We start from the raw sequence: 22654 nt of genomic DNA on the forward strand, positions 1-22654 counted from the left end.
TTTAAGCAGGGGAATAACATGCTCTAATTTATAGTAATGTGTACTCTAGATGGGGCCATATAATGGAGAAAATCAACCAGTGCTGAGACTCCCTAGCCAAACATAGGCAAGGGTTGCATTTACTCCTAGGACATTCTAAATATAAGTAACTCTGTTTTCCTGGAAAAATCCTAAGCCTCAAGACAAGAAGTGGACCAAATTACCTTGCTATGAATCCAGCTCCACAGTTTACTAACTATATAACTTCAGGTTATAAGTCATTTCTCTACACTGGTTACCTTATCATTAAAATGAAGATATTACCTACCTTTGGGTAGTAAGTATTGAGCAACTTAATACCAGTGAAGTGCTTAGAACAATGCTTGGCACATAGACAGTTCAGTCCAGTCGCTAAGTCATGTCTGACTCTTTGCGACACCATGGACTGCAGCATGCCAGGCCTCCCTGTCCATCACCAACTCCCGGAGTTTACTCAAACTCATGTCCATTGAGTCGATGATGCCATGCAACCATCTCATCCTCTGTTGTTCCCTTCTCCTCCTGCCTTCAATCTTTGCCAGCATCGGGGTCTTTTCCCGTGGGTCAGGTCTTTGCATCAAGTGGCCAAAGTATTGGAGCTTCAGCTTCAGGATCAGTCCTTCCAATGAATATTCAGGACTGATTTCCTTTAGAATTGATTGGTTGGATCTCCTTGCTGTCCAAGTGACTCTCAAGAGTCTTCTCCAACACCACAGTTTAAAAGCATCAATTCTTCGGCACTCAGCTTTCTTTATAGTCCAACTCTCACTTTCATACATGACTACTAGAAAAACCATAGCTTTGACTAGATGAACCTTTGTTGGCTATGTAATGTCTCTGCTTTTTAATATGCTGTCTAGATTAGTCATAACTTTTCTTCCAAGGAGCAAGCATCTTTTAATTTCATGGCTGCAGTCACCATCTGCAGTGATTTTGGAGCCCAAAAAAGTAAAGTCTGTCATTGTTTCCACTGTTTCTCTACCTATTTGCCATGAAGTTATGGGACCAGATGCCATGATCTTCTTTTCTAAATGTTGAACTTTAAGCCAACTTTTTTGCTTTCCTCTTTCACTTTCATCAAGAGGCTCTTTAGTTCTTCTTTGCTTTCTACCATAAGGATCGTGTCATCTGCATGTCTGAGGTTACTGATATTTCTCCTGACAATGTTGATTCCAACTTGTGGTTCATCTCGCCTGGTATTTTGCATGATGTATTCTACATATAAGTTAAATAAACAGGGTGACAATATACAGCCTTGACATACTCCATTCCCGATTTGGAACTGGTGTGTTGTTCCATGTCCAATTCTAACTGTTGCTTCCTGACCACACAGATTTCTCAGGAGGCAGGTCAGGTGGTCCGGTATTTCCATCTCTTTAGGAATTTTCCACAGTTTGTGGTGATCCACACAGTCAAAGGCGTTCACATAGTCAATAAAGCAGAAATAGATGTTTTTCTGGAACTTGCTTGCTTTTTTGATGATCAAGCAGATGTTGGAAATTTGATCTCTGGTTCCTCTGCCATTCCTAAATCCAGCTTGAACATCTGGAAGTTCCCAGTTAGCATACTGTCGAAGCCTGGGTTGGAGAATTTTGAACATTACTTTGCTAGCATGTGGGATGAGTGCAGTTGTGCAGTAGTTTGAGCATTCTTTGTCATTGACTTTCTTTGGGATTGGAATGAAAACTGACCTTTTCTAGTCCTGTGGCCACTGCTGAGTTTTCCAAATTTGCTGGCATTTTGAGTACAGCACTTTCACAGCATCATCTTGCAGGATTTGAAATAGCTCAACTAGAATTCCATCACCTCCAGTAGCTTTGTTCGTAGTGATGCTTCCTGCTGCTGCTGCTGCTGCTGCTAAGTTGCTTCAGTCGTATCCAACTCTGTGTGACCCCATAGAGGGTAGCCCACCAGGCTCCCCCGTCCCTGGGATTCTCCAGGCAAGAACACTGGAGTGGGTTGCCATTTCCTTCTCCAGTGCATGAAAATGAAAAGTGAAAGTGAAGTCACTCAGTCATGTCCGACTCTTCGCAACCCCATGGACTGCAGCCTACCAGGCTCCTCCGTCCATGGGATTTTCCAGGCAAGAGTACTGGAGTGGGGTGCCATTGCCTTCTCCGAGTGATGCTTCCTAAGGCCCACTTAACTTCGGACTCCAGGATGTCTGGCTCTAGGTGAGTGATCACAGCATCGTGATTATCTGGGTCATGAAGATCTTTTTTGTACAGTTCTTCTGTGTATTCTTGCCACCTCTTCTTAATATCTTCTGCTTCTGCTAGGTCCATACCATTTCTGTCCTTTATTGTGCCCATCTTTGCATGAAAAGTTCCCTTGGTATCTCTAATTTTCTTGAAGAGATCTCTAGTCTTTCCCATTCTGTTGTTTTCCTCTATTTCTTTGTCCTGATCACTGAGGAAGGCTTTCTTATCTCTCCTTGCTATTCTTTGGAACTCTGCATCCAAATCTTTCCTTTTCTCCTTTGCCTTTCATTTCTTTTCATAGCTGTTGTTAAGGCCTCCTCAGACAGCCATTTTGCCTTTTTGCATTTCTTTTTCTTAGGGACGGTCTTGATCACTGCCTCCTGTACAGTGTCCCGAACCTCTGTCCATAGTTCTTCAGGCACTCTATCAGATCTAATTCCTTGAATCTGTTTGTCATGTCCACTGTATAGTCATAAGGGATTTGATTTAGGTCATACCTGAATGGTCTAGTGGTTTTCCCTACTTCAATTTAAGTCTGAATTTGGCAATAAGGAGTTCATGATCTGAGCCACAGTCAGTTCCTGGTCTTGTTTTGCTGACTGTATAGTGCTTCTCCACCTTTGGCTGCAAAGAACATGATCAGTCTGATTTTGGTATTGACCATCTGGTGATGTCCATGTGTAGAGTCTTCTCTTGTGTTGTTGGAAAAGGGTGTTTGCTATGACCAGTGCATTCTCTTGTCAAAACTCTGAGCCTTTGCCCTGCTTCATTCCGTATTCCAAGGCCAAATTTGCCTGTTGCTCCCGGTGTTTCTTGACTTCCTACTTTTGCATTCCAGTCCCCTATAATGAAAAGGACATCTTTTTCGGGTGTTACTTCCAGAAGGTCTCGTAGGTCTTCACAGAACCATTCAACTTCAGCTTTTTCAGGATTATTGGTTGGGGCATAGACTTGGATTACCGTGATATTGAATGGTTTGCCTTGGAACTGAACAGAGATCATTCTGTCGTTTTTGAGATTGCATCCAAGTACTGCATTTCAGACCCTTTAGTTGACTTTGATGGCTACTCCATTTCTTCTAAGGAATTCTTGGCCACAGTAGTAGATATAATGGTCATCTGAGTTAAATTCACCCATTCCAGTCCATTTTAGTTTGCTGATTCCTAGAATGTCTGTTCACTCTTGCCACCTCCTGTTTGACCACTTCCAATTTGTCTTGATTCATGGACCTAACATTCCAGTTTGCTGTGCAGTATTGCTCTTTACAGCATCAGACTTTACTTCCATTACCAGTCACATCCACAACTGGGTGTTGTTTTTGCTTTGGCTCTGTCTCTTCATTCTTTCTAGAGTTATTTCTCCGCTGATCTCCAGTAGTATATTGGGCACTACCGACCTGGGGAGTTCATCTTTCAGTGTCCTATCTTTTTGCCTTTTCATTCTGTGCATGGGGTTCTCAAGGCAAAAATAGTGAAGTGGTTTGTCCCTTTTCCAGTGGACCATGTTTTATCAGAACTCTCCACCATGACCCCTCCATCTTGGTGGCCTGCTGCAGGGTTGGGGGCACTGAGTGTAGCAGTACCTGCATGAGACCTTTGAAGGAGGTGGCCATTATCTTCCTTACCTCCACCATAGTTTGGCCTCAGGTGAAATAACAGGGAGGAAATACAGCCTTGCCCTTCAACAGAAAATTGGATTAAAGATTTACTGAGCATGGCAGCTTATCAGAACAAGACCCAGTTTCCCCCATCAGTCAGTCTCTCCCATCAGGAAGCTTTCATAAGCCTCTTATCCTTCTCCATCAGAGGGCAGACAGACTGAAAACGACAATCACAGAAAACTAACCAATCTGATTACATGGACCACAGCCTTGTCTAACTCAATGAAACTATGAGCAATGCCGTGTAGGGCCACCCACGATGGACGGGTCATGCTGGCATATAGTACTTCATGTTTAATTTGTATTATTTATTTCTTCTAGTTATGGGTTGTCTTAACACAATAGCCACATGGCTAATGTAACTGAATTATGAATTTAATTTTAATTAAATTTTAAAACAGTCTCCATAGAGTTACTGGAAATTTTTAAAGTGTTTTGAGTAATTTTGACTATAAAAATCTTTTCAGCTCTAAGTTTTATGAAAAATAAATACCAAGTATTTCTGATGAAAACTTAGCATCTGAATTGAGATAAGCTGACTGTGGCTCAGACCATGAACTCCTTGTTGCCAAATTCAGACTTAAATTGAAGAAAGTAGGGAAAACCACTAGACCATTCAGGTATGACCTAAATCAAATCTGTTATGATTATACAGTGAAAGTGAGAAATAGATTTAAGGGCCTAGATCTGATAGAGTGCCTGATGAACTATGGAATGAGGTTCGTGACATTGTACAGGAGACAGGGATCAAGACCATTCCCATGGAAAAGAAATGCAAAAAAGCAAAATGTCTGTCTGGGGAGGCCTTACAAATAGCTATGAAAAGAAGAGAAGTGAAAAGCAAAGGAGAAAAGGAAAGATATAAACATCTGAATGCAGAGTTCCAAAGAATAGCAAGAAGAGATAAGAAAGCCTTCTTCAGCAATCAATGCAAAGAAATAGAGGAAAGCAACAGAATAGGAAAGACTAGAGATCTCTTCAAGAAAATCAGAGATACCAAAGGAACATTTCATGCAAAGACGGGCTCGATAAAGGACAGAAATGGTATGGACCTAACAAAAGCAGAAGATATTAAAAGAGGTGGCAAGAATACACAGAAGAACTATACATAAAAGATCTTCATGACCAAGATAATCAGGATGGTGTGATCACTCACCTAGAGCCAGATATCCTGGAATGTGAAGCCAAGTGGGCCTTAGGAAGCATCACTACGAACAAAGCTAGTGGAGGTGATAGAATTCCAGTTGAGGTATTTCAAATCCTAAAAGATAATGCTGTGAAAGTGCTGCACTCAAGATGCCAGCAAATTTGGAAAACTCAGCAGTGGCCACTGGACTTCAAAAGGTCAGTTTTCATTCCAATCCCAAAGAAAGGCAATGCCAAAGAATGCTCAAACTACTGCACAATTGCACTCATCTCACATGCTAGTAAACTAATGCTCTAAATGCTCCAAGCCAGGCTTCAGCAATATGTGAACCATGAACTTCCAGATGTTCAAGCTGGTTTTAGAAAAGGCAGAGGAACCAGAGATCAAATTGCCAACATCTGCTGGATCATGGAAAAAGCAAGAGAGTTCCAGAAAACCATCTATTTCTGCTTCATTGACTATGCCAAAGCCTTTGACTGTGTGGATCACAATAAACTGTGGGAAATTCTGAAAGAGATGGGAATACCAGACCACCTGACCTGCCTCTTGAGAAACCTGTGTGCAGGTCAGGAAGCAACAGTTAGAACTGGACATGGAACAACAGACTGGTTCCAAATAGGAAAAGGAGTACGTCAAGGCTATATATTGTCACCCTGCTTATTTAACTTGTATGCAGAGTACATCATGAGAAATGCTGGGCTGGAAGAAGCACAAGCTGGAATAAAGAACGCCAGGAGAAATATCAGTAACCTCAGATATGCAGATGACACCACCCTTATGGCAGAAAGTGAAGAGGAATTTAAAAGCCCCTTAATGAAAGTGAAAGAGGAGAGTGACAAAGTTGGCTTAAAGCTCAACATTCAGAAAACAAAGATCATGGCATCTGGTCCCATCACTTCATGGGAAATAGATGGGGAAACAGTGGAAACAGTGTCAGACTTTCTTTTTTGGGGCTCCAAAATCACTGCAGATGGTGACTGCAGCCATGAAATTAAAGGACGCTTACTCTTTGGAAGAAATGTTATGACCAACCTAGATAGCATATTCAAAAGCAGAGACATTACTTTGCCAACAAAGGTCCGTCTAGTCAAGGCTATGGTTTTTCCAGTGGTCATGTATGGATGTGAGAGTTGGACTATGAAGAAAGCTGAGCGCCAAAGAATTGATACTTTTGAACTGTGGTGTTGGAGAAGACTCTTGAGAGTCCCTTAGACTGCAAGGAGATCCAACCAGTCCATACTAAAGGAGATCAGCCCTGGGTGTTCTTTGGAAGGACTGATTCTAAAGCTGAAACTGCAGTACTTTGGCTCCCTCATGCGAAGAGTTGACTCATTGGAAAAGACTCTGATGCTGGGAGGGATTGGGGGCAGGAGGAGAAGGGGAGGACAGAGGATGAGGCATCACCTCATCACATCATCCAGAGGCTGGATGGCATCACCAACTCGATGGACGTGAGTTTGAGTGAACTCCGGGTTTGGTGATAGACAGGGAGGCCTGGCATGGTGGAATTCCTGGGGTCTCAAAGAGTCGGAGATGACTGAGTGACTGAACTGAACTGAAGAGATGAGTTGTTAGATCAAAAGCTAAGGAAGCTGAGGAAAGCATCTTGTGTCCTAAAGCTAATTTTCCCAGATTTAAAAAAACAAAAAACAAAAAACAAAAACTCAGAAAGCTAAATAACCATACCTTTCTGTCTCTGAATTGAAACTGAACTTATGTTTTTTATTCTCATGCTTCTTGGTTCCTGGTGAGTCTGTAGTTATATACAAAGGTTTTCTGACTTGCTTTAAAAGGTGTTATTCTCAAGAAGTATCATTAAGAAAGTTTTTAGTAAATGTTGAGTGACTGCTGGCAAGTGGTACCACTCTTCTGCCTTAGCTATTTAGAATGCTTATTATATATTCTTTCTCTATCACCCCCAGATAGTTTTTTTAATCTATAATATTCTTTAGCTTAATTCATGTGGCAAAGATTATTTCATACCCTTTCAGTCAAATCAGTTTCTCGAGAAGAGAGCCTTTTCCTGAGACTGCTGTTTCAGATTCACATAAGATCCATTTCCCTGGAAGCCCCTTTGTGTGGTCTAGCCTTCCTATTACAGTGAAGAAAGCAATGATCTCAGTGTCCCAACTAGAAACGGGTGTCAAGATAATTGCCTGAGTAGCTCAGAGGAAGACAGCTGATTTCATCTGATAAATTTTCCTTATTTCAATGGCAATAGTATTTTCTACAAAACCATAAAATCAAACACATGTAAGGGTGGATGATGAAACAGAGGCATGCGGCTAGTGTGTGGTAAACATGAGACCTGCCTGAATTTTAATCTTTTGGTTTTTAAAGTGAGGAATTTGAAGCCCTGAGGGGGTGACTTCAGTGAATGAACCAGGAATATACCAGGCCAAGTTTCAAAGTTGCATCTCAATTTCTTGGTATAGAAGAACCATATTTGCCCCACGTTTGTAATTCTGTATGTTTCCTGCAAGACCCTGGAAAATGACACGAATTCGTAACTCACTTGTTTAGGATGAGAACCTGAGACTTTGGGGGATGATTTATGAAATGGTTTATAGATACTGCTCTGTTAATGAATCCAAATTACTTTACGTACCTGTCTCTATGGTCTAAACAGTGAGGATTTACTCTATTCTCAGAGCTCTACGTCTAAGGAGTTAGTTCCTAACTAGGACTCTATCCTATTACATTCTAACAGAATAAAGTTGATCTTGAGATCTCTGGTACTGTGAGGCATAGACATCTCTCAAAGGTCTACTTGGGCAGTGTGAACAGATTGAAAAATGATGAACAGGTTAATAATCTCTTATCAGTCCCCAAACCCATATGAATCTGACTTCAGGTTTTAATTTTGTTTCTTTAAAGCTTTAATTAAGTGGCTCCTGTCTGCATATGGTGACATACATTGAAATTTTCACTCCAGAAAACCTTGGAGAAATAAGTCACTCTTAGAAGCTTAGAGTTCTGAATTACTACAGGTTTATTCCGTTACACATTAAAACTTATTTTTAAAAATATATAATTTTAATTGGAAAGTATCCTAAAGTGGATTATACCATTCTTCCTTATATTTAGTTTGTTGGGTCTAATTTTAACCATTTATTAATGACTGAAAAAGTTGGCTTAAAGCCCAACATTCAGAAAACTTAAGATCATGACATTTGGTTCCATCACTTCATGGCAGATAGATGGGGAAACAGTGGCTGACTTTATTTTTCTGGGCTCCAGAATCACTGCCGATGGCAATTGCAGCAATGAAATTAAAAGACGCTTACTCCTTGGAAGGAAAGTTATGACCAACCTAGACAGCATATTAAAAAGCAGAGACATTTCTTTGCCGACAAAGGTCCGTCTAGTCAAGGCTATGGTTTTTCCAGTAGTCATGTATGGATCTGAGAGTTGGACTATAAAGAAAGCTGAGCACCGAAGAATTGAGGCTTTTGAACTGTGGTGTTGGAGAAGACTCTTAAGAGTCCCTTGGACTGCAAGGAAATCCAACCAGTCCATCCTAAAGGAGATCAGTCCTGGGTGTTCATTGGAAGGACTGATGTTGAGTCTGAAACTCCAATACTTTAGCCACCTGATGCGAAGAGCTGACTCATTGGAAAAGACCCTGATGTTGGGAAAGATTGAGGGCAAGAGGAGAAGGGGACAACAGAAGATGAGATGGTTGGTTGGTGTCATCGGGTCGATGGACATGGGTTTGGGTGGACTCCGGGAGTTGGTGATGGACAGGGAGGCCTGGTGTGCTGTGGTTCATGGGGTCGCAAAGAGTGGGACACAACTAAGTGACTGAACTGAATGACTGAAATCCTTATGAAGTATGTGTGTATATATATAAAGGATACAAAGTTCCATGGGCTTTTAGTAGTCTGTTCGTAACTCTGTTTTAACCACAAGCCCACGTTTGGTGCATAATTTTATAAGATATAAGGTTTTCAGGAATACATACTGTTATAAAGACTCCTGGATTTAAGTCCGTGGATCACAACTGAAAAGATCCGAAAGCCACTGCCTTAGTAAGCTCTTTCCTTGTGCTAATAGTAATTTCTTACATTACATAGCACTTGACTGTTTGCCAAACCTCTCTCTGTATAATATAGCCTATGACAAGTAAACTAGGGAAGGGATTTATTTCTTGTTGTTTTTAAACTATGGTAAGCAAGCATAATGAAACCAAAGAGAGTATAGACTTTGAAATTAGCCCTTAATTTTAGCCTTTCCATTTAGTAGCCAAGTGACCGTGGATGCTATAATTAATCTTGTTTAACTTCAGAACCTCAGCTCTTTTTTCCCCCCTATTTAAATGAAAAATGCCAGATTTTGGGGTGCTTTAAAATAGGGGTCTCCAGCCCCTGGGCCATGAACCAGTACCGGTCTGTGGCCTGTTAGGAACTGGGCCACACAGCAGGAGATGAGCAGCAGACAAGTGAGCAAAGCTTCAGCTGCAGTTACAGCCATTCCCCATCACTTGCATTACTGCTGAGTTCCACCTCCTATCAGATGAGCAGTGAGGTGTGTAATTACTTCATTATATATCACAATGTAATAATGACAGAAATAAAGTGCGTAATAAATGTAATGAACTTGAATCATCCCGAAACCACTCCCCACCCCATCCATGGAAAAATTGTCTTCCATGAAACTGGGCCCTGGTACCAAAAAGGTTGAGAACTCCTGCTTTGAATCAAGTAATGATCAAAGGATTGATCTAAGAAGAAAACATAAGATTTGTAAATATTTATGCACCCAGCATAGGAGCACCTCAATACGTAAGGCAAGCACTAACAGACATAAAAGGGAAGTTGGCAGTAATACAGTAGTACTGCTGCTGCTGCTGCGAAGTCGCTTTAGCCGTGTCCGACTCTGTGCGACCCTGTAGACGGCAGCCCACCAGGCTCCCCCGTCCCTGGGATTCTCCAGGCAAGAACACTGGAGTGGGTTGCCATTTCCTTCTCCAATGTATAAAAGTGAAAAGTGAAAGTGAACTTGAACACCCCACTTAAACCAATGGACAGATCATTAAAACAGAAAATTAAAAAGGAAACACAAACCTTAAATGACACATTAGACCAGATGGACCTCATTGATATGTTCAGGACTTTCTATCCAAATGAAGAATACATTTTCTTCTCAAGTGCACATGGAACATTCTCCAGGATAGACATCTTGGGTTACAAATCAAGCCTTGGTAAATTTAAGAAAAATGAAATCATATCAAGCATCTTCTCTGACCACAGTGTTATGAAACTAGATATCAATTACAGGAAAAAAAACACATGAAGATTAAACAGTATGATTCTAAATAATGAATCGGTTACTGAAGAAATAAAAAGAGAAATCAGAAAATTCCTAGAAATGAATGACAACAAAAACTACAACCCAAAACCTGTGGGATGCAGCAAAAGCAGTCCTAAGAAGGAAGTTTATACCAATACAGTCCTACCTCAAGAAACAAGAAAAACAGAATAGGCAACCTCACTTTACATTTAAAACAACTGGAAGAAGAAGAATAAAAAAAAAAACCCTAAAGTTAGTAGAAGGAAAGAAATCATAGAGCAGTGAAAAGGAAATGAAATAATAGTAAAGATTAATAAAACTAAAAGTGGATTCTTTGAAAAGAAAAACAAAACTGACAAACTGTTAGCCAGACTCATCAAGAAAAAAAGGGAGAAAAATCAAATTAACAAAATTAGAAATGAAAATGGAGAGATTACAACTGACAATGTAGAAATACCAGGGATCATAAGAGACTGTTATGAGCAACAGTGGACAATAAAACGGACAACCTGGGAGAAATGGATAGATTCTTAGAAAAAGTCAACCTTCCAAGACTGAACCAGGAAGAAATAGAAAGTATGAACAAGCCAGTCACAAGCAGTGAAATCTAAACTATGATTTAAAAAAAACTCCCAAAAAACAAAAGCCCAGATGGCTTCACGGGTGAATTCTGTCAAACATTTAAGAAGAGCTAATGCCTAACCTTGTGAAACTCTACACTTCCAAACTCATCCTGCAAGGCTACCATAACCCTGATACCAAAACCAGATAAAGATAACACACAAAAAAGAAAATTGCAGGCCAGTATCACTAATGAACATAGATGCAAAAAATCCTCAACAAAATTCTAGCAAACAGAATATGACAACACATTAGAAAGATCATATACCATGATTAAGTGAGGTTTATCCCAGGGATGCAAGGATTCTTCAGTATACACAAATCAATCAGTGTGATACACCATATTAACAATTGAAAAATAAAAAACCATATGATAATCTCAGTAGATGCAGAAAAAGCTTTCAACAAAATTCAGCACCTGTTTATGACACCAGCTCTTCAAAAAACAGGCATAGAAGGAACATACCTCAATATAAAGGCCATATATGCTAAACCCAGAGCAAGCATTATTCTCAGTGGTGAAAAACTGAAAGCATTCTCTCTAAGATCAGGAACAAGACAAAGGTACCCACTCTCACAGCTGTTACTCATATAGTTTTAGAAGTCCTAGCTATGGCAATCAGAGAAGAAAAGGAAATAAAAGGAATCCAAATTGAAAAAGAAGGAAAATTCACTGTTTTTAGAGAATATGATACTATACGTAGAAAACCCTAAAGATACTGTCAGAAAATTACTAGAGCTAATCAGTGAATTTAGTAAAGCCACAGGATACAAATTCATTACACATAAATCCCTGGCATTCCTATACACTAACAATGAAAAATCAGAAAGAGAATTAAGGCATTTACCACTGCAACAAGAATAAAATACTAGGAATAAACCTGTTCAAGGAGACAAAAGAGCTGTGTACAGAAAACTATAAGACACTGATGAAAGAAAACAAAGATGACAGGTGGAGAGAGATTCCATGTTCCTGGGTTGGAAGAATCAATATTGTGAAAGTAACTATACTACTAAATGCAATCTACAGATTCAGTGCAGGCACTGTCACATTATCAGTGACATTTTTCACAGAACTAGAATGAGGAAATTTCACAATTTGTTTGGAAACACAAAAGACCCTGAATAGCCAATGCAATCTTGAGAAAGAAGAATGGAGCTGGAGGAATTAACCTTCCTGACTTCAGACTGTACTACAAAGCTGCAGTCATCAAGACAGTATGGTGTTGGTGCAAAAACAGAGATATAGACCAATGGAACAAGATAGAAACCCCAGAGATAAACCCACACAGCTCTGGGCACCTAGCCTTTGACAAAGGAGACAAAAATTTACAATGGCGAAAGATAGTCTCTTCAGTAAATAGTGCTGGGAAAACTGGACATGTGAAAGTATGAAATTAGAACACTTACTAACACCATATACAAAGAACAAAGATAAACTCAAAATGTGTTAAAGACCTAAACATAAAACCCAAAGCTATAAAACTCTTAGAGAAAAACATAGGCAGAAGACTCTTTGATATAAACCACAGCAAGATCCTCTGTGACCCACCTCCTACAGTAATGGAAACAAAAATAAACAAGTGGGAGCTAATTACACTTAAAAGCTTTTGCACAGCAAGAAAGAAGGAAAGTGAAGTCGCTCGGTCGTGTCCAACTCTTTGCGACCCTATGGACTATAGCCTACCAGGCTCCTCCGTCCATGGAATTTTCCAGGCAAGAGTACTGGAGTGGATTGCCATTTCCTTCTCCAGGGGATCTTCCTGACCCAGGGATCGAACTCAGGTCTCCTGCGTTGCAGGCAGAGACGCTTTACCTTCTGAGCCACCAGGGAAGCCAAGGAGACTAGAAACAAGGTGAAAAGACTAACCCTCAAAATGGGATAAAAAAATTGCAAATGAAACAACTGACAAAGGATTAATTTCTAAACTGTACAAACAGTTTGTGCAACTCAGTACCAGAAGAACAAACAACCCAATCAAAAAGTGGGCAGAAGACCTAAATAGACATTTCTCCAAAGAAGACATACAGGTTGCTAATAAATACATGAAAACATGCTCAGCATTGTTCAATATTAGAGAAATGCAAATCAAGAACTATAATAGATATCACTTCACACCAGTCAGAATGGCCATCATCAAAAAATCTACAAACAGTAAATGCTGAAGAGAGTGTGGGAAAAAGGAACCCTATTGCTCTGTTGGTGGGAATGTATATTGATAGAGCTCGCCACTATGGAGAACAGTATGGAGATTCCTTAAAATCACTAGGAATAAAACTACTATATGACCCCGTAATCCCACTACTGGGCATATACCCTGAAGAAACCATAATTGAAAAAGACGCATGTACCCCAGTGTTCATTGCAGCACTATTTACAATAGCTAAGACATGAAAGTAACCTAGACGTCCATCAACAGATGAATGGATAAAGAATCTCTGGTATATATACACAATGGAATATTACTCAGCCATATAAAGGAACACATTTGAGTTGATTCTGATGAGGTAGATGAACCTAGAGCTTTTTATACAGAGGCAGTAAGAAAGAGAAAAATATCATATATTAATGCATATATATGGAATCTAGAAAGATGATACTACTGAACCTATTTGCAGGGCAGTAATGGAGATGCAGATATAAAGAACAGACTTGTGGACACAGGATGGGAAGAAGAGGGTGGGAAGCATTGAGATAGTAGCATGAAAACATATACACTACAATGTGTAAAATAGATAGCCAGTGGGAATTTGCTATATGCCTCAGGGAACTCAAACTGGGGCTCTGTGACAAACTAGAGCAGTGGGATGGGGTGAGAGGTGTTAGGGAGTTCAAGAGGACAGAGACATATGTATAGGGATATATGTATACCTATGACTGATTCGTGTTGATGTATGGCAGAAACCAACACAATAAAGCAATTTTCCTTCAATTAAAAATATTTTTTTAAAAATAATAACAATTTATCATTTTTACCATTTTAATGCTTAAGTACATTTATAGTGATGTATACCCTTCACTGCTGTCCAACTCCAGAATATTTTCATCATTTCACACAGAAACTCTGTACCCATTAAATCATAACTCTCCATTCCCCTTCTTTGCCCAGCCCCTGATAACTTCTGTTCTGCTTCCTTTCTCTAGGAATTTCCCTATTCGAGTTGCCAAGTGCAAATGAAATCATACAGTAGTTAGCCTTTTGTACTAGGCTTATTTCACTGAGCATAATGTTTTCAAGATTCATCCACGTTGCAGCGTGTATCAGAATTTTATTCCTTTTTATAGCTGAATAGTATTCGATTGTATGTATAAGCCTCATTTTATTTATTCGTTCACTCATTGGTGGATACTTAAGATTGTTTCTACTCTTTTGCTATTGTGAATAATGCTGCTCTGAACATTTGTGTACAGGTACCTGTTTCAGTCCCTGTTTTCAGTTCTTTTGGGAAATATCTAGAAGTGGAGTTACTGGGTCATTTGGTAATTCCATGTTAAACTTTTTAATGTTTTCCACAGCAACTGCACCATTTTTTCATTTCCACTAGCAATTCATAGGGGCTTTAATTTCTCCATATCCTTGCTAGCACTTATGATTTTTCTTTTTTTTTCTTCATAATAACCACCCCAGTGGGTGTGAAGTGGTATCTCATTGTGACTTTAACTTGCACTTTCCTAATGATTAATGATGTTGATTTTTATATACTTATGGGCCATCTACATAGATAAATGGGGGCTTCCCAGGTGGCACTGGTGGTAAAGAACCTGCATGCCAATGCAGGAAATGTAAGAGATGTGGGTTCAATCCCTGGATCAGGAAGGTCCCTGGAAAAGAGCATGGAAACCCACTCCAGTATTCTTGCCTAGAGAATCTCATGGACAGAGGAGCCTGGTGGGCTACTGTCCATAGGATCGTAAACAGCTGAACATGACTGAAGCAACTTAGCACATACACATAGATAAATGGAGAAATACCTATTCAGGTCCTTTGCTAATTTTTCAGTTGGATTATTTGAGGGTTTTTTGTTTTTTTGTTTTTTTGGGTTTTTTTGTCATTGAATTGGAGTTCTGTACATATTCTAGAGATTAGTCCCTTATCAGATAAGTGATTTGCCAATGTTTTCTGCCATTTTGTAGGTTTTCTTCTCATCCATGTGATAGTGCTCTTTGATGCACAAATGTTTTTCATTTTGATGAAGTTCAGTTTATCTGTTTTTTTTTCTTTTGTTTCCTGAGATTTAGATGTCAAATTCCAGAATTATTGCCAAATTCAGTGTCATGGAGATTTTCTTCTCTGTTTTCTCTAAAAGTTTTATAATTTTAGCTCTAAAGTTTTGGTCTTGATACATTTTGAGTTAATTTTTATATATGGTGTAAGCTAAAGGTTCATCTTCATTCTTTGGCATGTGGGTATCCAGATTTCCTAGCATCATTTGTGAAAAAGAGTATTTTTTTCCCCATTGAATGTTGTTGGCACCTTTATTAAAAATCATTTGACTATACATATTTGAGTTTATTTCTGGGCTGTCTATTCTGTTGGTCTGTGTGCCTGTCCTTCTGCTAGTACCCCGCCCCCCGCCCCCCACCACACACACACACAGTTTCAATTACTATAGCTTTGTAGTAAATTTTGAAGCCAGGAATTGTGAGTCTTCCAACATTATTTTTCATTTTCAAGATTGTTTAAGCTATTAGAGGTCCTTGAGATATCATGTGAATCTTAGGATGGCTTTTTCTATTTTTGCAGAAAAACATCATTGGGATTTTGATAGGGATTGCATTGAGTCTGTAGATCTTTATGTAGTATTGTTGTCTTAACATTAGTCTTCTAATTCATGGATGTAAGTGTCTTTATACTTCATTGTTTCTTTGATTTCTTTCAGCGATGTTTATAGTTTTCAGTGTACAATACTTTGGTTATATGACTGTTATATTTCTCACAATGAATTAATAGAGTAACCTTCTAGTTTATCCATTATTGTTTAAAATGAGCTATTAATGCCCTGAAAAGTCTGTTCTGTTTTTAATAGAATCAGGGTTCTGAACTCAAAAACCGAGGGAAGGATCCTGGAAATTGGAAACTTAACTGAGTTACTGCCCCTGGGAAGCCCTTCTGGGTGTTCAGCCTGCTGGTTTTCTCTGATTAAAACCTAATTTCATTGCAGGTCTCCTTCGATCTACAATTGTTCATATTTCTAATTTTTTTTAATCTTTTGCTTCTAGATTTCTCCATCTTGTTAAGGAGGAAATTCCTATTTGATATAGCTGATGATACCATGCAAAAATCAGATCCTCGAAAAGGTCAGAACCTGTACTTATATATGATAGAAATGAAGAGTTATCTTCTATTAGGCTGTGAATGAATGTATGTGTCACAAAAAGCTGTTTAAGTAAATAAAAGTATCTCATCCTTTCTTACCAACCTGTCCTGCAATTTCACAAGTCCTGCATGTCATTTTGCAGCTCTTTTACAAAGTACTCTTCACCTAATTGTCTCAAATAGTCTTTTCTGTAATCTTAATAAACAGGGACTGTTGCTATTCCTGTTCCGTGGAAACAATGAAAGATTAAGAGACTTACTCAACATGTTGTTCCTATAAACTGCAAGATTTTGTCCCGAATCTTTTTGCCTCTAAATCTTACTCTTCTTACTACCTCATAAGTTCATGATCATTATTAGAATTTAGTAGACATGTAAGTATGGAAGCTGTATGAACATTAAAAATAACATACATGAAAGTCTAAGAAAAAGTTAAAGCCTCTTTATGGGTATAAAATATTATTAACAAATCAGATCATGATATTGAATATTTAAATATGATCTCTAGAATGATCCAGACTCTTCATTATGTATATAACATTGTCTTATTGTGGCAAATGGCACTCTTTGCTGATACTTTCTTTTGTATTCTCATCTTCTTCAGTTTCTGTCATTTGTCTCTGTAGCTTCCCTTACCCCTTTTCGTCTATAGTAGCTGCTGGTTATTATCCATACACTTAATCCATTTCCATGTCTTAGTACCATTATACTACATTTCCTTTAACTCAAATGCCTATTCATCTTTCTTTTCTGACAATCCTACCTCAGGTCTTCTGTGAAGCTTTCCTCCTCTCCCCAAGTAAAGTCAATCATTCCTTTTGCTTTTCTCAGAGCACTTTGTATAGGAAATCTCTCTTATAGCAAAAATCCCATTATATTATCATTGTGTGTTTGTGTTGCTGTCTGTCCTGTTAATCTATTCTTTGTGAGTTCTTTGTGCACATAGACTGGGATTCATTTGTCTTCATGTCCTTGACACTCAGTGTTACTCCTAGGCTTAGCTGTGAATGAAATGACAGTTTTCCTTAAAGAATCTGTACGGTATTCTAAGTGAGAGACTGACCACATAAAAATATTCAGAAGTTTATAACTATTTGTAAATGAATATAGTACATGTATTTTGAAGTAGAATAATGGAGTGATCACAGCTAGGCAAAGTTATTTAGGGATGATTCTTCTAGATCCGGGATCAGTAAACTATGGTCCATAGGCCAACTCCTGTCAGGTGCCTATTTTTGTAAATAAAGGTTTATTGGAATATAGCCATGTCCATTTGTTAATGTGTATGGCTACTTTCATTCTACACTGGCAGAATTGAGTAGTTGTAGCAGAAACCATATATCCCATAAACCTGAAATTTTTTACCCTCTGGCTCTTTTCAAAAAGTTTTCTATTCCCTGCTCTACAAGATAGGTTTTGAAAAGAGGTATGAAACAAAGAGGAATGTGAATTGGTGAAGCATGAGTGTGCATCATAATGCAGTGAAAACAGCCATAGTAGTAGGAATGCCAAGTGAAGTTCCAGTCTAATCCAGTTTGTCAGAGAGAAGTGTGTTGAAGAAATGAAATGTCAAGAATGCTTTGAGGGTGGACCCAAGATTGGGGTGAGGGAAGACAGGGAGGCATGTCTCCCCACGCCTGGGATACTCACCAGGTGCTAGTGGGGGACCTCCTGTGGACAGACTGAAGGGAGGAGCCCTGGGAACAACCGGGTAAGGGGGAATGGAGGAAACTTGAACCTTGATGACCAGCAACTGTGGGGTTGCTGGGGGAGGTGGAGTGGCTTTGGTGCCTTGAGTGGTTTGGGCACCTTTGGTCATTGGAAGCAGCATGCCTGCTCACCTGAGAGGGGTAGGGATCCCTTAGGGATCAGAGGATCCACTAGGGGAAGCCCCTGGGGCTCCCCTTTCACTCAGTGGTGACTGGGGGGAGGAGTAGTTTGGCACTTGGAGTGGCTTGGGTGCCTTTGGGAGCAGTGCACCTGCTCCTCTGGGTGGGGGTTGGGGGACCTCTGGTGAGATCAGAAGATTTACTAGGGAAGCCACCCACAATGAGCCACCAGGAACTCCTCAATAACTGCCATACAGCAGAATAGAGAAAAAAAAAATGAAAAGAATTGAGGACAGTCTCAAAGATCTTTGGGACAGTATTAAATGCACCAACATTTGAATTATAGGGGTCCCAAAATGAAGAGAAAAAGAGTATGAGAAAATATTTGAGGAGATTAGAGTTGAAAAATTCCCTAAAATGGGAAAGGAAATAACCACCCAAGTCCAGGAAACCCAGAGAATCCCATATAGGATAAGAGTTCCACTCTATCCTATATAAAGAGAAAAGCACCAAGACACATATAAATTAATCAAACTAACAAAAATTAAGCACAAAGAAAAAAATATTAAAACCTGCAAGGGGAAAGTTAAAAAATAACATAAAGAGGAATTCCCAGGGCTTCCCTGGTGGCTCAGAGGTTAAAGAATCTGCCTTCAATGCAAGAGACCTAGGTTCAATCCCTGGGTTGACAAGATCCCCTGAAGAAGGAAATGGCTTATCTACTGCAGTATTCGTGCCTGGAGAATACCTGCTGAAGCCTGGTGAGCTACAGTCCATAGGGTTGCAAAGAATCAGACACAACTGAAGCAACTTAGCAGGCACATATTCACAAAATCTCCATAAGGCTAACAGCTGATTTTTCAGCAGGAACTATGCAGGTGTTTAAAGTGAAAGAAAAAAATGGTGAAAGAAAAAAACCTGCAACCAAGATTACACTACCCAGCAAGGATCTCATTCAGGTTTGATGGTGAAATCAAAAGCGTTATAGACAAAACCTGAAAGAATTCAGCACCACCAAACCAGCCTTACAATAAATGCTAAGGATTCTCTAGCAGGAATCACAACAGAAGAAACAGACCACAAAAACAAACCCTAAATGATTAAGCAAATGGCAGTAGGAACATACATGTCAATAACTACCTTAAATGTAAATGGATTAAATGCACCAAGCAAAAAACACAGACTGGCTGAATAGATATGGAAACAAGACCCATGTATATGCTGCCTGTAAGAGAACTCACTTCAGACCTAAAGACACAGACTGAAAGTCAGGGGATAGATAAAGATATTCCATGCAAATGGGAATCAAAAGACAGCAGGAGTAGCAATACTCATATCAGACAAAATAGACTTTAAAGTAAAAACTTTTACAAGCGTTAAGGAAGGACACTACATAATGATCAAGGGATCAACCCAAGAAGATATAACAATTATAAATATTTATGCAGCCAACATAGGAGCACCTCAGTACATAAGGCAAATGCTAAGAACCATAAAAGGGGAAAACAACAGTAACACAATAATAGTAGGGGAATTTAACACCCCACTTACACCAATGGACAGATCATCACAACAAAAAATTACTAAAGAAACACAAGGCTTAAACACAAGCCTTAAATGACACATTAGACCACGTGGACCTAATAGGTATCTTCAGGACATTCCATCCCCAAACAGTAGAATACACATTTTTCTCAAGTCCACATGGAACAATCTCCAGGATAGATCACATCTTGGGTCACAAATCAAGCTCAGTAAATTTAAGAAAATTGAAATTGTATCAAGCATCTTTTCTGAATACAACACTATGCATGAAACTAGATATAACTTACAAGAAAAAAACTGTAAAAAACACAAATACATGGAGGCTAAACAACACACTTCTAAATAACCAACAAGTCACTGAAAACATCAAAAGGAAATTTTAAAAAATACCTAGAAACAAATGACAATGAAAATATGATGACTCAAAACCTATAGGATGCAGTAAAAGCAGTTATAAGAAGGAAGTTTATAGCACTACAAGCCTACCTCAAGAAACAAGAAAAACATCAAACAACCTGACTTTACACCTAAAACAACTAGAAAAAGAAGAAGAACAACAACAGCAACAACAACCAAAAAACCAAAGCCTAGTAGAAGGAAAGAAATCTTAAAGATCAGAGCAGAAATGATGAAATATTAAAGATGAATAAAACTCAAAGCAGGTTCTTTGAGAAGATAAAATTGACAAACCACTAGCAGGCTTGTCAAGAAAAAAGGAAGAGGACTCAAATCAATAAAAACAAAAATGGAGACACTACAACAGACAACACAGAAATAAAAAGAATCATAAGGGACTACTATGAACAACTATATGCCAATAAAAATGGAGTCTGGAAGAAATGGACACATTCTTAGAAAAGTACAACCTTCCAAAACTGAACCAGGAAGAAATAGAAATCATGAACAGACTAATCACAAGCACCAAAATCGAAACTAATCAAAAATCTTCCAACAAGCACAAGCCCAAGACCAGATGGCTTCACAGGCAAATTCTACCAAAAGTTTAGAGAAGAACTAACACCTATCTTGCTCAAGCTCTTCCAAAAAACAGCAGAGAAAAGAAAGCTCTCAAACTCATTTTACGAGGCCACCATCACCCTAATACCAAAAGCAGACAAAGATACCACCAAAAAGGAAAATTACAGGCGAGTATCACTGATGAATATAGACGCAAAAAATTCAAAATTTTAGAAGCACAATCCAACAACACATTAAAAAGATCATACACCATGATCAAGTGGGATTTATCCCAGGGATGCAAAGATGCGTCAGTATACATGAAGTAATCAGTGTGATACACCATATCAACAAACTGAAGGATAAAAATCATCTGATCATCTCAATAGATGCATAGAAAGCTTTTGACAAAATTCAACACCCATTTATGATAAAAAATTCTCCAGAAAGTAGACATAGAAGAAACCTGCTTCAACATAATACAGGCCTAATAGAATAAAACCAAAGCAAACATTATTCTCTTTGGTGAAAATCTGAAAGCATTTCTTCTAAGTTCAGGAACAAGACAAGGGTGCCCACTCTTACACTTTTATTCAACATAGTTTTGGAAGTCCTATTCATGGCAATCAGAGAACAAAAGGAGATAAAAGAAATCCAGATTGAAAATGAAGAAGTAAAACTCTTTACTATTTGCAGATGACATGATACTATACACAGAAAACCACAAAGATTCCACCAGAAAATTACTAATCAGTGAATATAGTAAAGTTGCAGGATGTAAAATTAATACACAGAAATCCTTTGCATTCCTATACAGTAACAATGAAAAATCAGAAAAGTTAAGGAAACAATCCCATTCACTGTTGCAACAAAAAGAATAAAATACCTAGGAATAAACCTACCCAAAGAGACAAAAGACCTGTATGCAGAAAACTAGAAGACAGAAAACATAGAAGACATGATGAAAGAAATCAAAGATGACCCAAACAGATGGAGAGATATTTCATGTTCTTGGATTAGAAGAATCAATATTGTGAAAATGACTATACTACCTAAAGCAATCTACAAATTCAGTGCAATCCCTATCAAACTACCAGTGATGTTTTTCACAGATCTAGAACAAAGAATTTCACAATTTGTATGGAAACATAAAAGGCCCCGAATAGCCAAAGCAGTCTTGAGAAGGAAAAATGGAGGTAAAGGAATCAACCTTCCTGATTTCAGACTATACTACAAAACTACAGTCACAAAGACAGTATGGTACTGGCCTAAAAACAGAAATATAGAACAATGAAGTAAGATACAAAGCCCAGAGATAAACCTACACACCTAAGGGCACCTTATCTTTGACAAAGGAGGTAAGAATATACAATGGAGAAAAGACAGCCTCTTCAATAAGTCGTTCTGGGCCAATATGGAGAACAGTGTAGCGATTGCTTTAAAAAACTGGAAGTAGAACTGCCATGTGACCCAGAAATCCCACTGCTGGGCATGCACACTGAGGAAACCAGGACTGAAAGAGACACGTGTCCCCCAATGTTCATTGCAGCACTGTTTACAATAGATAGGACTGGAAGCAACCTAGATGTCCATCAACAGATGAATGGATAAGGAGGTTGTAGTACATATACACAATGGAATGTTACTCAGCTATAAAAATGAATGCATTTGAGTCATTTCTAATGAGATAGAAAAAACTGGAGCCTATAATACAGAGTGAAGTAAGTCAGAAAGAGAAACAGCAATACCGTATATTAACGCATATATATGGAATTTAGAAAGACAGAAATGATGATCTTATATGCAGGGCAGCAAAAGAGACACAGATGTAAAGAACAGACTTAAGGACCTTGTGGGAGAAGGTGAGAATAGCATTGAAACGTGTATTACCATTTGTAAAATAGATGACCAGTGCAAGTTTGATGCATGAAGCAGGGCACAAAACCGATGCTCTGGGAAAACCCAGAGAGCCATGGGGTGGGGAGGGAGGTGGTTGAGGTGTTCAGGATGGGGTGCTACATGTGCACCTCTGGCTGATTCATGTAGATGTATGGCAAAAGCCGTCA

General features: G+C 38.9%; 1 protein-coding gene across 9 annotated transcripts in view; it reads left to right on the forward strand.

Moving 5' to 3' along the window:
• Window positions 1-22654, forward strand: part of SCMH1 (Scm polycomb group protein homolog 1) — a 221986-nt gene that overhangs the window by 42513 nt on the left and 156819 nt on the right. For 4 of the 9 annotated variants that reach the window (XM_055586216.1, XM_055586211.1, XM_055586214.1 and 1 more), the window contains exon 2: window positions 16161-16238. The exons of 2 other annotated variants lie outside the window; for them this stretch is intronic. In XM_055586216.1, coding sequence (XP_055442191.1) covers window positions 16214-16238 — 25 coding nt within the window. In that variant the 5' untranslated portion in view covers window positions 16161-16213. Of the gene's footprint in view, window positions 1-16160; window positions 16239-22654 lie in introns of those variants that run through there. 3 more of the 9 variants (XM_055586206.1, XM_055586208.1, XM_055586212.1) reach the window with 1 other exon arrangement.

This window comes from Bubalus kerabau, chromosome 6, assembly GCF_029407905.1.
Source record: "Bubalus kerabau isolate K-KA32 ecotype Philippines breed swamp buffalo chromosome 6, PCC_UOA_SB_1v2, whole genome shotgun sequence".
Lineage (NCBI taxonomy): Eukaryota > Metazoa > Chordata > Mammalia > Artiodactyla > Bovidae > Bubalus > Bubalus kerabau.